Below are 10,527 nucleotides of genomic sequence, written 5' to 3'. Positions count from 1 at the left end.
TCAGCACATGAGCCTGGGCACCATTCTACAGGAGCTAAAAATGAACACAAGCCCGAGGTTAAACTCCCAAACCATGCATCATGATCCACGCCCATCACCAAAGCAGTGAAACTGCTGCCTTGCAGGGACCAACTCTTCTTTTCTTGCAGGATGTTATAAGTACATAACATATTGTTGACTTTTCACAACTATTGAAATAAATGCTATGTGTATAATGTTAAAATAGCTTTTTATATGTATATTGTTAAAATAGCTTTTCTGCATAAATATAAGGTTTTTTTTTTCTTCTAATAGCAAAAGTTAAACATTTTTTAAAATAGTATACTTAAACTACCCACCTAATTAAAATAACAGCCCATGAATGTGTAATAGAAACCCTGCAGCTGACACAACAATTATCAACACCCACTAACTGCAAAAAGCCAAAACCACCACCCAAATTAAAAAATAATTTAAAAAAATTAAAACCACAAGCCAAAAAACCACGCATGCTCTAAAAAAAACAAACCCAAAAAGTAGCCATGCTAAATAGTTCCCAAAGATTTTTACTATACAAAAAAACCTATAAATATGCAACAAGTTAATATATTATAAAGTGTATTTTAAAAAGTGTTCCCAAAGCAACCAGCCTGCCAAGCACTCAGCCGTTTTAACCCTTTACTTTATGTGTATCTCCTATTATCTTTTTATTAAACCTTTTAAATTTCACCAAAACAGTAAAACATGTTTTTCACACAGGAAAATGCTTCTTGTGGGAGTCAAATTTACTGTAGGTACCAATGAGCACATTTCATCTTGCTCCCTTTGCCAGCCCTCTCTGACAAGTGCTGGTTTCAAACCTTCACTGGGGATGTTCAGAGCATCCATGGAATTAGAGATTTCTCCATGGAAAGTGAGGCAGGTTCCTGCTTTGGCTTTGGGGAGAGTCCCATTTCCTTCAAGAGCAGAAAGAACCATATTTTTAGCTCCCACTCTGTATAATAGCTGCTTACTGGGATTTATTTTCTAGTTACTCCTCCAATAAAGCTCTCTAGACACAGCCACTGCTCACCTCAAGGCTAATTCTCCATTGTTAATTATTGGCTGTAAGAGAAACTGCTTTGTTTGTTTCTAATTTAAATGAACAACAATTTTTAATGCTTAAACCCAGCATTTTCCTATGGATTGTTTCCTGAATTAGTTGGAGGGAAAAAAAAATAATCTCTATGTAATCATTCATGTATAACCTCATATAAATATGGGCATTCAGAAGAGCAGCTTTCCAAAATGTTCTTACTGGAGAGAAATGCTCCCTCCCAGTCCAATCTCACCCCTCCCTGGGGCACTACAGCAATTGCTCACAGGGCAAACATAATATTTCCCAATGCTAATGAGCAGGAATAACCCAGGGACTGGAAGCACTCCCACTGATCACAGCTGGAATAATTCTGCTGTACAGTAACTATTTTTCAAAATGCAGTCAGAGTGCTGAGTTCATTAAAATGACACATCATCTACAGTAGAGTGTGTTTTTAATGTCCAAGTCCCCTCATTATCTATATTCCCATTTCGTGCCTCTCTGCTTTCCTGACAGCCCAAATGTGCACAAGGCCAGCTGAAAACTCGGGAGTTTGCTAATGGATTATTCCTGGGGAGCCAGGGGTTGATTTTGTGTATGCTGGGTTATGGAATGACATTTTGGCCAGGCATTTTGGTTCCCCTAAAATGTACCAAATCACAGACAACGGGACAAATATTCTTTACAGCACACATTTATGCCTGCACAAATTACTAGCATCAGGCTTTCCTTGCTGCTTCAAGAAACATCCTTTCATTTACCTGATGAGACCATTAAATACTCTAATAACTTTTCTCTCTGTTTAGAAGTAAAAATTCATTATCCTCACATCCATGAAAATATAAAGCAACTTTGGGAAAGAAGCTTCATTAGTTTCACTGCTGAGAGCATTCATTCCTTTTTTCTTAAAAAAATACCAACGACTTCAGTACATTATTTTTTAAAAAAATCTTTTAAAAACCTCATGTTCTGCAAGTGCTTAGGATTCACATCTGATTAAATAATGTCAGTGTCGTTATCATTATCATAATTACAACAGCTGACTCTCCCTTGGGTTTATTTCAAGTGGGTTTGGCTACCTGGGGATTTATTTTTTTTTTTTAATTTGTCCACAAGAAGTTAAGGGTTCTGATTTTTCTTTCCCCTATACTTTCAAAAAGATCTTTTTCTTTTTTTTTTTTTTTTTTTTTTTTTTTTGCTTCCTAAAAGCTTGCATGTATTAGATTTTACATTTTCTGTGCAGCACGTTACTGACCTGAAACTGGATATAAAATGCTACTGCATTTCAGATGAGTCCTAAATTATTACCCTGTTCTTTTCAGTTTATTGTTTTCCAAAATGCTATTTTTCTTTTTCTTGCTGCCAGACTAAGATTGAAAGCACGGATTTTGGAAGCTGCACCTGTAGGACCACAACCTGGAGTCTGTGATAGCCTGTGTCATGGGAGAAATTGCTGGAAAGAGAAGCAAAAGAAGTGTATGCAAGTAAAGATGGTAACTAGAAGGATAAAGAGGATTGTGCTCCTCACAAAAATGGGTATGATAAGTTTTCAGGACAAAATTTTGATGGTGTTTTGGTTATATAAGTAATAAGCAGAGGGTAAAGGGGATATTCCCTTTGTACAAGGAATAGATTGGTTTTAGAAGGACAGCAGAAACCCAAAGCACAAAACCCAGCCTCCTAAAAGCCATAATTTCCTCCCTTACATTGATGTGTCCCAACACCTCACCAGCAAGGAAGAAGCAGCAGATTCCAGGAGCTTTTCCCAGTGCAAACTGACTTTAAAAAGCAGGAGCTTTGCAGCCTTGACAGCGAGCAGGAGGCAAACCCAAAGCTCAGCAGAAACCTGGAGGTTACCTGGGCATCCTGTGAAGAGCTGGGGGTGTTTGTTCCCTTCCTCAGGATACCAGGGGGTCCTGTGAAGATCTGGGTCTGTTTGTTCCCCTCCCCTGAGTGCTCTCCCTGGGGTTTCTTTTCTAACTGCTGCCTTTTGCACCTCAGAAGGGGTGGCAGAGGACAAGCCAGATAAGCACGCCTTGAAAAAGGGAACTGTGGATTTAACCACAGGGTGGAAGGCTCCACACAAGCACAAGAAATGGGTTTATTTTATTTATTGAGCATTAATTACATGCAATAGTCTGAGAGTTCTCTGATGACTTTTCAAAAGCAGGAATGTGAGCACTGCCCTCAAAGAAATAACCCACAGCCACACTGCTGATATCCCAATTTGTTCTACCCCTAGAAAATCAAACCAAAAGGCTAATGACACCCTCATTAACAACCTGCAATCCAAGTTGTTAATGTGCAGGTGACACAAGCTTGGACGGGTGGGTGATTTGGGGCTCAGGATACAATTAAAGCTCCTGCCAAATTGGTGAAAATGGGTGTCATTCAATGTGGGCAAGATCTCAGCTGTATTTAGACATTATCAGTTGTACAGTAATAGCTGTAAATAATCGACTATCACTCATGTCACTGATGTCTGCTCCACAGAACAGGATGGGGTTTTGGGCCAGAGGGGAGTCCCCAGTTTAAAGCTGGGGCAATTTAAAGCTGTGGGGATGTGGCACTTGGGGACAGGGTTTGGGCAGTGCTGGGGAGCAGCTGGGCTTGGTGATCTTAGAGGGCTTTTCCAAAACGATGACTTTGTGATTTCAGTGACTCAAACATTTAAATGCTGCTGAATTCCTTCTCCTCAGGGAGAAGAAACCCACCAATTCCATCCCAGTTATTCTGGCATTACCAAACTACGCATAACTCGTTTTCCTGTTGTAAGTCCTTTTCTCTAAACAGAGATGCAGCCACAATTTATGAAGATTTATGAAGCCAAGATTCATGAAGACATAAATCTTTTGTGTCTCCTATGGAGTGCTGTGTCCAGTTCTGGGCCCCTTGGGTTAGGGAAGATGTTGAGATGCTTGAGCACGTCCAGAGGAGACCAACGAGGCTGGGGAGGGGCTGGGAACACAAACTGTGAGGAATGGCTTGGGAGCTGGGTTGTTTATTCTGGAGAAAAGAAGACTCAGGGGTGACCTTATCACTCCATAAATCCCTAAAAGGTGTTTGTAGCCAGGTGGGGTTGGTCTCTTCCTCCAGGCAGCACTGACAACCAGAGGACACAGCCTAAAGTTGTGCCAAGGGAGATATAGGTTGGATATTAGGAAAAAAAAATTACAGAAAGAATAATAAAGTACTGGAATGGTGTGTCCAGGGAGGTGATGGAGTCACCATCCCTGGATGTCTAAAAACAGGCTGGATGTAGCACTGGGTGCCATGGTTCAGGTGAGGTGTTAGGACACGGGTTGGACTCGATGATCTTGTCTGTGATTCTGTGAGGTTTTTATAAATCAGTCCCGGCCGAGCACAGGCGGGGATGGAGCAGGGCCCAAAGGTGGTGCCACTGTTGTAACTGCATGACATATTGTTGGCTTTTTGCAAATATTAAGATAAATGCTGTATCTATAATGTTAAAATAGCTTTTCTGTATAAATATAGGCTTTTTGTCTTTTCTTCTAATAGAAAAAGTTAAATATGATTTTTTTAAGATAGTATGCTTAAACTACCTACTTAGTTAAAATAACAGCCCATGAACGTGTAATAAAAATCCTGCAGCTAACAAGACAATTATGGCTGCAAAAAGCCAAAACCACCACCCAAATTAAAAAGTAATAAAAAAAAATTAAAACCACAAGCCAAAAAACACTCATGCTCTAAAAAGGCGGACCCAAAGAGTAGCCATGCTAAACAGTTCCCAAAAAAAGTGTAACTATACATGAAAGACTATAAATATGCAACAGGATAGTGTATTGTAAAATGTATTTAAAGGAGCGTTCCCGAAGCAGCCCCCTGCTCTCAGCAGCTTGCCAAGCACCCCACCGTTTTAACCCTTTATGTTTTTCTTCTATTGTCTTTTTATTAAACCTTTTTAAATTTTACCAAAACAGTAAAACGTGTTTTTCACACCACTCCCGGAGCGGGGCCGGCCCAGGACAGTGACAGGGACACTGACAGAGCCCGGCCCGGGACAGGACAGTGACAGTGACAGTGACAGAGCCCGGCCCAGGACGGTGACAGTGACAGTGACAGTGACAGAGCCCGGCCCGGGACAGTGACAGTGACAGAACCCGGCCCGGGACATTGACAGTGACAGAGACCGGCCCACGACAGCGACAGTGACACTGACAGTGACAGAGCCCGGCCCAGGACAGGACGGTGACAGTCACAGAGCCCGGCTCAGGACAGTGACAGCCACAGAACCAGGCCCAGGACAGGACGGTGACAGTCACAGAACCAGGCCGGGCCCACAGGCGGAGCCGCCTCCCGAGCCCGACGCTCCCCTGAGCTCATCGCCCTGCTCCGAGCTCATCCCCCTGCTCGGAGCTCATCGCCCTGCGCTCCTCTGAGCTCATCCCCCTGCTCGGAGCTCATCGCCCTGCTCCGAGCTCATCCCCCTGCTCGGAGCTCATCGCCCTGCTCCGAGCTCATCGCCCTGCTCGGAGCTCATCGCCCTGCTCCGAGCTCATTCCCCTGCGCTCCCCTGAGCTCATCCCCCTGCGCCACTCTGAGCTCATCTCCCGGCGCCGCTCTGAGCTCATTCCCCTGCGCTCCCCTGAGCTCATCGCCCGGCGCCGGCGCTCCCCGCCGTGTGTGGGTGAGTGCGGGCGGCGGGGCCGCGCGGCGGAGCGGCCGTGCCGCCGATGTGGGCTGAGCTCTTGTTGGTTGTGCCCCGCAGGGCCGGGCTGCAGCTGCTGCGGCGGCGGCACGGCGGGAGCGGCGCCATGAGGCTGCAGGCGCCGCAGTTCCAGGCGCTCTTCACGCCGGGGCTGCGCAGCGTGGCCGGTGAGTGAGGGCAGGGCAGGGGCAGGCCCGAGGAGTGCGGGGAGGGCAGGCCCGAGCAGGGCCCTGAGCGCAGCCCGGGGGGGTTTCGGCTCAGGAGGAAGCGCAGGGATATGAGGGACACCCCTGCCATGGCAGGGACACCTTCCGCTGAGCCAGGCTCATCCAGCCGGGCCTGGGCTGCTCTGGGAATTGCATCCCAGGAAACCTCCCTGCTAACCCTGCCCTCTCTCACCTTGCTGCCCTGTCACTCCATGCCCTGATAAAAAAGTCTCCCCGAGCATCTTTTTGCTCCCAGAGCCTTCTCCGGGGACATTCAGAGCTCCTTTTCCCCTTTGCAGGCCGATTCCGTGGTGCTTTCTTGTTCCTGGGGAAATTTGGGTTCATGGCTCACTGTAATAAAATAATGTGAATTCTTTCCCCTTGTCATCCCCTGACTGTTCAAAATGATCCCTAGCCCACAGTCCCCAGGACCTGTTAGGTTTTCAGAAAAGCTTCAGAAAAATAAATCAGAATGCCAGGGGCAATACCTGAGTGCCCAGCTGTGCCACAAATTAGTGTGTTTTGCATGAAGCTGTGAATTATTTGCAGCTTCCTGCATGTTTGAGTGTTTATTGCTTCATCTGTGATCTTAATTTTGTGAGAAGGCAGCTTGTGGCTGATTGTGCTGTTTGGTTTTTCTTCCCTTCCCAGAACTGTTTGAGAAGAAGAACTATGAGCTGAGAATAGCAGGAGGGGCTGTGAGGGATTTGCTGAGCGGAGTGACGCCCCAGGACATCGATTTTGCCACCACAGCCACACCAGCAGAGATGAAGGAAATGTTCACAGCAGCTGGGGTTCGCCTGATCAACAACAAAGGAGAAAAACACGGAACCATCACTGCCAGGGTTGGTTTGGGATTTGTGTGGATCTTTCCTGCCTGTCTGTGGTTGTGCAGCATGTCCAGTAGAAAATTTGTTCCTTATTTAACTGTCACAGCAAGAGTTTAAATGAGTTTCAAAGCCTGGAGCGATTTTTGTGATTATTCATTGTAAAATACAAGTCATTATAAAATTTTAATGCATGTAACCCATTCATGCTGCTGTGTCATCACCAGAAAAGATATTGTTGGCTGCCCACACATGATCCTAATGTTTGCTGCTCCTGATTTCCTCTACCTTGCTCTTAGTCCATCTCCTGCAGGCTCTGTAGAGAATAAATAATGCCAAGATTATCCTCAGAAGTTCCTATTTCCCAGCTCTGTATGAAAACACCGCACACGTTGCTGTGCATGTGTCCACCTGCTGTACACAAACATTGAAAAAATGAGCATTTCATTTTTGCATTTCATTTTTCCATTTCATTTCATGTCATGCTTGTGCTGAGTAACAATGTCTGGGATTTGCAGCTCCATGAAGAGAATTTTGAAATCACCACTCTGCGGATAGATGTGGTGACGGACGGACGGCACGCAGAGGTGGAGTTCACCACGGACTGGCACAAGGATGCTGAGAGGAGGGATCTCACTGTCAACTCCATGTTCTTAGGTAAACCTGAAAAACTCTTATGTAGATCAAGCAGTGAATGTGAGTTTTGCCAGTGAATTCTGTCTCTGTGTCAAAGGTCTGTATAAATACACGGGATGATCTGACAAACCACACGACTTCTCATTTCCAAATGAGAGTGTTTTTTATTGTGTCAGACACATTTGAAAATTCATTTTCTGTTTTCTCATTTTTTCTAGGTTTGGATGGGACTCTCTATGATTTCTTTAATGGCTATGAAGACTTGAAAAACAAGAAAATCAGATTTGTGGGCAAGGCAGCTGAGAGAATACAAGAAGATTATTTAAGAATCCTGAGATACTTCAGGTAAGAGGTTTTGCCTTTCCTTGCTAAGTAAACTGTATAAAGTTTCAAAAACATGCAAAAAACACCAATTATGTAAAAAGAGTTGTAGTTGTCTACTTTCCAACCTAAAAGATTTTATGATTTTAAGTGGGATAGTTTTATAATCTAACATGCAGGGGCTTTATTTGGCAGATTTTATGGAAGAATTGCAGAGAAACCTGGAGATCATGAATCTAATACACTGCAAGCAATTAAAGAAAATGCCAAAGGCTTGGCTGGAATATCAGGAGAAAGGATTTGGGTGGAACTGAAAAAAATACTTCTTGGAAACCATGTCAATCATTTGGTTCAACTTATGTATGAGCTGGATATTGCCCAGTACATAGGTAAAGTGAAATGAAGTTTGATTTTCTACTCCTGTCTCTTATGCAGACAGAATTTTGTGGCACATTGAGATCTAACTTGGATTTACACAGAAATTGGATTTTATTTTTATCCTGTGCTAACACCCACTTCTCTTATTAACCCTTCTTTGCACTTTTTGTGTTTTTAGGGTTACCACTTGATGGGAATTTAGAGGAATTTGCCAGAGTCACTAAAAACATCCAACACCTGTCTCCAAAACCCATGACTGTCCTGACATCCTTGTTCAAGGGGAAGGATGATGTCACAAACCTGGACCTGAGGCTGAAAATCTCCAAGGAGGAAAAAAACCTTGGCCTTTTCTTGGTGAAGCACAGGCAGGAGCTAACCAAAGCCTCGGGGTCAGAACCACTTAGACCATACCAGGACTTCCTGATGGATGTGAGTGTTGTTCACATTGTTTCATTTGGGGCTTCACACTGAACTGAATTCATTTCAAGACTGTGCTCTGGAGCAATTATTGGACTGATTTAAAAATCAGTCAGGCTGAAAAATGTCACATTCAGTTTGTGACCTTACTTGGGACTGGCAGTTTGAAATATGAAACAGGACCTCAAGGAGAATTTGGCTTTTTTTCTGTGAAATTCAGCTCTGAATTGTGAATGGAAAATCAGTGCAATTCCTGCTGTTCCTCCCAAGGCCCACTGTTCCTTAGGCGGCCTGGGATGTTCTTCCACAGCAGAGTGGAGTCATTTCCAGGTGAATTCTGCCATTTCCAGGAGAATTCTGTCATTTCCAGGTGAATTCTGCCATTTCCAGGTGAATTCTGCCATTTCCAGGAGAATTCTGCCATTTCCAGGTGAATTCTGCACTTCTAGAGCAGCACCTGATACTGAGGGCAAGAACCAGCCCCCAGGGCCAGGCCTGTCTGCCACAGGAAAGGTGAGGGAGGAGGGTTGCAGCTGTTACTTGGGATTCAGGGAGTCTCCAAGGATGTCCCAGAGCTGCAAGACTCAGATTTAACCCCTGTGAGGCAGGACAGAGCCTTGCTGCCATAGTCCCAGCTTGTCCCAGACCTTGCCTAGCAAGGAGTAATGGGAATAGCACAGTGCTGAGCACACCTGGAGCTGCTCCTGCTGTTTCACACTGAACCCTCTCTTTTTTTCCTTTTTTCTCCTAGTCTAGGGAAGCTAACACCTACTCCAGGATCCTTGAGCTGCTGAAGTACCAAGGGGAGGAGCAGCTGCTGAAGGAGATGCAGGAATGGACTGTGCCCTCCTTCCCGGTCAGCGGGCACGACCTGCGCAAGATGGGGATCTCCTCTGGCAAGGACATTGGGACAGCACTGCAGCAGCTCAGGGAGGAGTGGAAAAAGAGTGGGTACCACATGGACAAAGAGGAGCTGCTGAGCTGCCTGAAGAAGCTGTGAAGTGAATAATAACTGAACTGTTGGTGCCCTGAGTGGAGCTGAGGCTCACAGCCAGCTGAACATTTGTCACGTTTAACGTTCTCATGACTAACTCCTGACTTCTGCAAGGACAGGTTTCATTCTGTAACAATGTCAGACACTGTTGGCCACATTCCACCTTCTCAAGCTCTCTTTGCCGTTTTTAGTGATAAATATTCACTATTTTATCATGACTTAGGGCATGAGAGGTGATGGCAAGATTTTTCTCCTTCTGACTTCCTATACCAAAAAGAAAACCCCAAAATTCTCCCCAGAAGGCTGTTTGCATCCTCCAGATGCAAATCAAAAATCATGGAGAGGTTTTCATGTGCCTAGGAGACTGTGTGGAAATAACGGGCTCTGCCTTAACTCTCTGGGAAATATTCACTCCAGCAGCTCCCAACAGCCTTGCCATAGAAAACCAGAATGACTTCTAGGACTATTTTTATTTTCCAGAATTATGAATTTCAGTAGTTTTTCAGTAACTTCTCACTGAGTAACTAAATCCACAGCAAGCTGGTGAAGGTTCTATATTGGATTTTCAACTTCAGGGGTGAGACAAACAATTAATTAACATTAACAAGGGAAGATCCAGCTCCTTGCCTTGGGAATTTGGAGCAGAGCTATTCCTAGTCCTTATGAATGTCTTCCTATCCTTGGAATTTTTGGTTTGCTGTTAAAAAATCTGAGAGCAGCTCTTGTGTGTATAAATCTCGTTGCAGGTTGAAGTTTTCCTACAGGACTGTGGTAACAAATAAACTCCTTGGGATTTCATTTTCCTTGGATATCATTGTGCAACACTAGATGGCAACACTGGAGCAATGCTGGAAAAAAAAAAATCAGCATTTTGGGCTTTCACACAACTTCCCAGCTGCCTTTGATTTTCCTGGGAAGTCTGGTCCTTTAAATAAATGATCCTGAAGGTGCCTGGGAGTTAGTGGGGCCAGCAAGGGAAGAGGGAAAGTGCTGTTTGTTAGGAAGGCAAATCTCACAAG

The 10,527-nt window shown here is 44.5% G+C and overlaps 1 protein-coding gene across 1 annotated transcript; it reads left to right on the top strand.

Moving 5' to 3' along the window:
- Positions 1-5,739: 5,739 nt before the first annotated feature.
- Positions 5,740-10,306, top strand: TRNT1 (tRNA nucleotidyl transferase 1). Its single transcript, XM_033071393.1, has 7 exons — positions 5,740-5,896; positions 6,587-6,780; positions 7,281-7,419; positions 7,617-7,743; positions 7,915-8,108; positions 8,276-8,526; positions 9,266-10,306. The coding sequence occupies exons 1-7, from the start codon at positions 5,755-5,757 to the stop codon at positions 9,512-9,514; spliced, it is 1,296 nt and encodes a 431-aa protein (XP_032927284.1). The 5' UTR covers positions 5,740-5,754; the 3' UTR covers positions 9,515-10,306.
- Positions 10,307-10,527: the final 221 nt, after the last annotated feature.

This window comes from Catharus ustulatus, chromosome 13 (genome assembly GCF_009819885.2).
Source record: "Catharus ustulatus isolate bCatUst1 chromosome 13, bCatUst1.pri.v2, whole genome shotgun sequence".
NCBI classification, from domain to species: domain Eukaryota; kingdom Metazoa; phylum Chordata; class Aves; order Passeriformes; family Turdidae; genus Catharus; species Catharus ustulatus.
Note: the sequence above shows the minus strand (reverse complement) of the source record. Positions and strands in the feature narration are given on the sequence as shown.